The 6,944-nt window shown below is 34.1% G+C and overlaps 1 protein-coding gene across 1 annotated transcript; it reads left to right on the forward strand.

The window, feature by feature from the left end:
• Window positions 1-2,377: 2,377 nt before the first annotated feature.
• LOC149146400 (uncharacterized) lies at window positions 2,378-3,280 on the forward strand. Its single transcript, XM_089449441.1, has one exon. The coding sequence runs from the start codon at window positions 2,459-2,461 to the stop codon at window positions 2,984-2,986; it is 528 nt and encodes a 175-aa protein (XP_089305567.1). The 5' UTR covers window positions 2,378-2,458; the 3' UTR covers window positions 2,987-3,280.
• The last annotated feature ends 3,664 nt before the right edge of the window (window positions 3,281-6,944 follow it).

Consider the following 6,944-nt stretch of genomic DNA (forward strand, 5'->3'; position numbering starts at 1 on the left):
GTGGAAATCACAGTGATGATTGGTTTCTGCAAAATTCTAGCGAAAGTCATGGTGTTGATTGATGTTTCTAAGATTATAGTGGAAGTCATGGCATTAGGTATAGTTTCACCATGCTTTTCAGTGGGGTTTTGAGAGTCTTTGAATTAAACAAAAAGAAACCTAAAACATACTATGTAAAAAAGAACCTAAAACATATTAAGTAAATCAAGACTATGATATTTTGTTAGACTTAGATGGGATGGACTTTTTGAGTTTGTCTTGAATAATATTTATTCCACATTATAATTTCAACTCATTTATTGCGCCATGAAGCACTCTACAACCCAGTGCATGAGGGAGATGTTGTCAAGTAGCGTTATATATATATATATATATATATATGAGATGTTGTGAGTTACATTACTTTAAAAAAATAATAATAATATTACTTTAAAACAATTAAATTCTCATCTTTATTTTACATAAGACTTTATATAGTGAGATGAAGTAATTGAAAAAAATATATATATATCTTTTTAGTATGAGGGATATATGTAATTCGTTGAGTTGGGATTTGATGTCTATAATATGCTAGAAATGTGTAATTTAACATAGTGTAAAATTTTAACATGGTGAAAATAAAATAAAAGTTACAAAATAACAAAATAAAAATAACTCCATATTAAATAAAATAAAAAAAATAAAAATGACCCATGGTATTAACCAATGGTATTCATGTGAAATATAACCTATTTGAGGGGAAAATTAAACTAACCTAGATCCATCTTAGTTTGATGTTATATTTAGATAAATAATTAGCTGACGAAATAGCCTTTTCCACCTGAATTCACCAAAATCTCGCAATACAATTCAAGATTTTTTGGTGTTTCATATATATATATATAAACATTTGTTTAATTTCAAACTTCAAATATAAAGAAAAATTGCGATAAAAAATGGACCAGTTCAGAGGAGATATTATATTTTGGTATAGTCTAACTTATAGACGAAATAACTTTTCTCATGGTTAATCTTAATCAAAATTCGAAGATTTTTAAAAACTTGAGTTTAAATTGTTTAATATGCATGATTCTAGTGTCCAAGCGGTTTTTCAAGGTGTTGAATTCATTTATGCATTCAAAAATGTATTTTAAACAACAAAAAATCTTGAATTTGTATTGTTTGGTGAATTCCGCTAAAAAACACTATTTTGTCTATAAGTTAGACTACACCTATATATATATATATATATATATATATATATATATGATGAAATGTAACCCTTACTACCAGTATAGATCCATCTTAAGTACAGATCTAACATGAGCCCAGAGGGATCGAATTTCTTCACGTGAAAATTTCATTATTTAAATTGAATTTTTGAATGCTAAATAGAGTATATATCAGACCAATACATATGAAATTGATCTCGACATAAATTAGATCTTCAAATAGTTTATTTAAATCTCTTGTTGGTTTTTTTTTTGAAAAATATAAGATTTAAACATCTTTCACACATTTTTTTTACTTCTAATTTCTTAACAGCACATTCATTTTTATTAATTATAGTCGACATTATTTTTTTATTTAAAACATAATTTTTATTTTTGATTTTTATTTTAAAGGGGCACAACGGACGAACAACTTACACATCCCCTCATACTGGTTGTAGAATGAGCCTCTTGCCTCAACCAACCTATCCCCTCATACTGGTTGTAGAATGAGCCTCTCGCCTCAACCAACCTAGATCATGAGTCTCTCGACTCAACCAACGTAGATCCATTTTAACTCCGGATTTACCAAGTCCCTAGAGAGATCAAATCTCTTTTCATTTAAAAAAAAAAATTGCATCTTAAAATTTTTGATGCCTTTCAAAGCTTGGTAGATCCGTAATTAAGATTAATCTTATAAGTAAAATGAAAAGATAATCAAATACATATTCTTTAATATTTTATTATTATTATTTTTTAACAAATTTGAGTTAAATTTAAATAAAATAAAATAATAAAAATGTACATGATTTTTTTTTTTTTTTTTTTTGCGAAATTTAACATATTTTTCAAGGAGTTGGTTAGAAAGAGTATGGAAATTTCGGTTATATTTAGAGAAAATCTAGTAAGGATTTTTGTAAATTCAAGTTATAGTTGTTAAATTTCAAAATTTTAGGTGTCATAGATGTTTTTGATGGTGTTAAATCCATTTCTATCATCAAAAACACAATTCAAACACTGCCTCTATAAAATTTTTTGAAAATTTTTCCTTGAATTCCGACAACTTTTGACCGTCTAGCCTGGTTAGACAACTCCGAAAGTTATTCCATTGAGCGCTAACGCTGACTCAACATAAAATACCTTTGGATCACATCAAAAACCCAACGTGACCGAGGGCAAAGATAATTTCCTGACACAAAAGCTTAAATCCTCAACTCAATTCGGTCATTCTAAAATTGATCTCTGAGCAAAATCCCATCCTTGGAAAAATGTCGACAAAGGTTCCCCTTCATCACCAGAGCTCGGCATCATCAAGCGGAGACTCATCGTCGTCATCTTCAATGGATCCTTTGCTTCTCATCCTGAAGCTTCCTTACAGCGCTCTCAGAGTACCCCGCATGCGCCTGAAGGTGCCCTCCTTTTCCCTGCCCTCAGCCATGACTGTCTTCTCCCTCGTGTTGGCCACCTATTTCTTGGTGGTCTCCGGCTTCATCTACGATGTCATCGTCGAGCCACCGGGCATCGGGAGCGCGCAGGATCCTGTCACAGGGAACGTAAAACCGGTGGTCTTTCTCTCCGGAAGAGTGAACGGGCAATACATTATCGAAGGGCTGTCGTCGGGGTTTATGTTTTTGCTGGGAGGGGTGGGGATCATTTTGCTGGACTTGGCCCTGGACAAACACAGAGCGAAGAGCGTCAAGGTATCTTTTGCGGCGGCCGGGGTTTCTTCTTTGGCGATCGCTTATGTCATGAGTATGCTGTTCGTTCGCATCAAAATTCCATCTTATTTGCGTTAATCGGGGTTTATGAATAGCGGATCTAGATGTTTTAGGTCCATTGCTGGTTTAGCAGAACATCTGTACTGTTTTTTGATTTTATGGTTATGTAACAATTTTGGCTTATTTGAGTAATTAGCTGGCGTAATGGAAATGCTTTGAAGTCTTTCAAATTCGGTTTGAAATTCATTAATGTTATGGTTTGAAAATCGTTAAATACCAGGGTTGCCTTAGCAAAAGAGCTGTTACCCTGGTTTATATGGATGCTACGGTTTAAAATACATAAAATGATAAATTCTCTTTGACCCTGCTATAGTTCATTTTGTTAGAATAATTGTATTAAGATTTATGATGCCTGAATTGCAGATCAAGAAAAACGATCTTTTGTATTGCTCGGCATATTTTTACCCTTTTTGTTAATATTGACGATTTTTATGCCATTTTTGTTTTACTGAAATTTCATTTTTCGTTCCTCATCGGTCATATGTGATTTTTGCGACATCAAAATGAAATAACTAAATAACTGAGACTACAACGATTTAAGTAAAAAATATTCTACATGTTGCCAAGGAATTTGTTAAGAACTTTCTTAATATCTTAGAACTCCATTCAAAGATCAAATAATGTAGCCGTCTTTGACAGACGTGGTCCTTGGAGAAATTCTGAAAAGATAAATGTTTAACGACGATAAAAATAAATTAATCTTAATTTGAACGGCGTAAATTCAATTATTTAGAGCTAAATTTCTTTAAGCACATATCAAGCTGCAATCGGTGATAAAAATTAAGGTTATTTTTCACTGCCCATGGCAAAAGCCTGCAACTTTTTTTAGGCAGATGATATACTGCTTCAAAAAATAAAGCAGAAACAGCGTCTATTCTAGTTATTTTTAGTCCTACACATAAAAACGTATTTGCTGACAAAATTGAACGTGTAGCAGAAGTTGAATACGGCTGTTCTTAAGTTAAGAAACAGTATGGAGTTGCCTGAATTTAAGGTACTGCCAAACAACTCTGAATTTAACTGAAAGTTCAGTGACTTCATCCTTCACAGAATTTTGTTTTGCATCGCCCACACAAAAGCTTGTAAATTTTGGAAGCAGATGATATACTGCTTCAAAAAATAAAGCAGAAAAAGCGTATACTGTAGTTTTTTTTTAGTCTTACCCATCATAACGTATTTGCTGACAAAATTGAACGTGAAGCAGAAGTTGAATATGTCCGATCTTTAGGTTAAGAAACAGTATGGAGTTGCCTGAATTTAAGGTACTGCCAAACAGCTTTGAATTTTTACTAAAAGTTCAGTAACTACATCCTTCACAGAAATTTGGTGTGTGTGGGGGGCTTACTCTCCATTAAGTTTCAGGTTCAAACCTCATGGGAGGGGTTAAGATTGGAAGCCAATCTGTAGGGAAATAAACTATCTTTATCAGGTTTGATAGAGTCTTGCATAATCTTGGTGATAGCTTCCCACCAAAGTGGAGGTAACAGCTTCCCATCAAAGTGAAGAGATCGTTTCCATTCAACATTAAAGCTGACCCTACCTAAAAAACTTGAAAGAATGTGAGCAATAGCTTAGCGTCACATCAAGAACCCAAGTGATCGAGGGCAAAGATAATTTTCTTACACAAAACTTAAACCCTCATACTCAATTTGGTCATTCTAAAGTTCATCTCTGAGCAAAATCTCATCCATGGAAAAATGTCGACAAAGGTTCCCCTTCATCACCAGAGATTGGCATCATCAAGCGAAGACTTATCATTGTCATCTCCAATGGATCCTTTGCTTCTCATCCTCAATTTCCCTTACAGCGCCCTCAGAGTACCCTGTATGCGCCTGAAGGTCCGCTCCTTTTCCCTGCCCTGAGCCATGACTGTGTTCTCCCTCGTCTTGGCCACCTATTTTTTTGGTGGTCGCCGGCTTCATTTACGATGTCGTCGTCAAGCCACAGGACATTGGGAGCGAGCAGGATCACATCACGGAGAATGTAAAACTGGTGGTCTCTCTCCGGAAGAGTGAACGGGCAATATATTATCGAAGGTCTCTCGTCAGGGTTTATGTTCATGCTTGGTGGGGTGGGGATAATTTTTGCTGGACTTGGCCCTAGAGAAACACAGAGAGCATCATCAAGGTCTCTTTTGTGGCAGCTGGGGTTTCTTCTTTGGTGATCACTTATATCATGAGTATGTTATTCGTTTGCATCAAAATTTCGTCTTATTTGTAGTAATCGGTGTTATAAATAGAGGATCTAGATGTTTTAGGTCCATTGCTGGTTTAGCAGAACACCTTTACTGTTTTTTTGATTTTATGGTTAATGTAACAATTTTGGCTCTTCTGTGTAATTAGCTGACGCAATGGAAAGGCTTTGAAGTCTTTAAATTCGTTATTGCCAGGGTTTGAAATTCATTGATGTTATGGTTTGAAATTCGTTAAATGTTATGGTTGACTTAGCAAAAGAGTTGTTACCCTGGTTCATGTGGATTCTAGGGTTTAAAAGTCGTAAAATGAGAATTTTGCTTTGACCCTGGTATAGTTCAATTTGTTAGAATAACTGTATTAAGATTTATGGTTCCAGAATTGCAGATTAAGAAAAATGATATTTTTTATTGCTTGGCATATTTTACTCTTTTTTAATACTAAACGATTTTTATGCCAATCTTTCACTGAAATTTCATTTTTCGTTTCGTGTTGGCCATATGTGATTTTTTCGACATTAAAATAAAATAACTGAAACTACTACGATTTAAGAAAAAAATATTGTAAATGTTGCTAAGGAATCTGTCAATAACTTTATTAAATAACCTCTCCTAATATCTTAAAACCCCATTCAAAGAGCAAATGATTTAGCTGCCCTTGACATACATTGTATTTGGAGAAATTCAGAAAAGATAAATGTTTAAAGACGAGAAAAAAATGAGATTAATCCAGCTAGTTGTTCAAGATCAGATGATGGCAGTATGTGGCTGTGAACTGAACTACTTCCTATAGTTCAGCCTTCTGTATCTGCTATCAAACTGAGTTCCAAACTGAATTTTATTGGCTGCATATAAATACTAATTGCTTGTCCTAGGTTGTAGGTAACTGATAAGCATTAAATTTTTGATACTGTATTTGCTAGTCAATGGTTGAACACCACATGAGGATGTTTTCCAAATAAGTTTGTTATATTGCCCCAACCTTTCATTATAGCTCCACCAAATGGAAAATACATAATAATCTTTTAAGATGATGGATTTGCTTATAAGCTCTTTGAATAATTATCAATTTTGGCAGTTTGAGTAGCTCAATTGGGGCCTTAGCCCTATCCTGAAGGATAAGAACACTAACTTTAGACAGCCCTCTGTCTATTTTAGCCCATTGATTAACCGTTCTATCTGCAACAGTGTTTAGATTCCTCCTGATGTCTTTGTAGTTTGTACTTATTCACGAAGGACAAATGAGATCCTTGCATTCCTTTGCTAACCCCAGAAGATTCCAATCATTTGTTTTTTGAAAAATCCCGTTCACTACTTTGTTATTAATAGCTGGGTCATTTTAGAGCGCAAAGACTACAATGCTTCTGTCATCTTCAGTCATTGCTACTCCACCAGTTGCCTGGATTTCCTTTGACAGCCATATCAAATTCAAGACCAAATAGCCCCTGAGAAATGAAGTACAAAGTGAGTCTTCGTAATATGACTGCTCATCTGTTCTTTATCAACACAGATGTTACTTTTGTTGTTTTCGAAAAGTGTTTTAATCCCCAGTTACTAATAATGAAAATATCCTAGTGAGGGTTTCTGTTCATATTCAGTTGAAAAAGAGGCCTTGTTTTAACCCTTTCATTTTCTGCGCTGCAATCCCGAGTCCACATTTGTTTGGCCAGCAAATATTATAGAATAAATGGCTAATCTTGATCTATGCTTATTTGCAAATATAACATCATTTGGTACTTTGGAAGCCTCTTCTCTGTAAGATGTTTAAAGTTAAAATTCATTTTT

Source organism: Pinus tabuliformis, chromosome X (genome assembly GCF_031772625.1).
Source record: "Pinus tabuliformis cultivar Carrire ecotype Pingquan chromosome X, CPIR1, whole genome shotgun sequence".
In the NCBI taxonomy this organism is placed as follows: Eukaryota; Viridiplantae; Streptophyta; class Pinopsida; order Pinales; family Pinaceae; genus Pinus; species Pinus tabuliformis.

Bases quoted from the DNA above. Each gene is read 5' to 3' on its own strand.
- LOC149146400 (XM_089449441.1), top strand. From the start codon at position 2,459: ATGTCGACAAAGGTTCCCCTTCATCACCAGAGCTCGGCATCATCAAGC.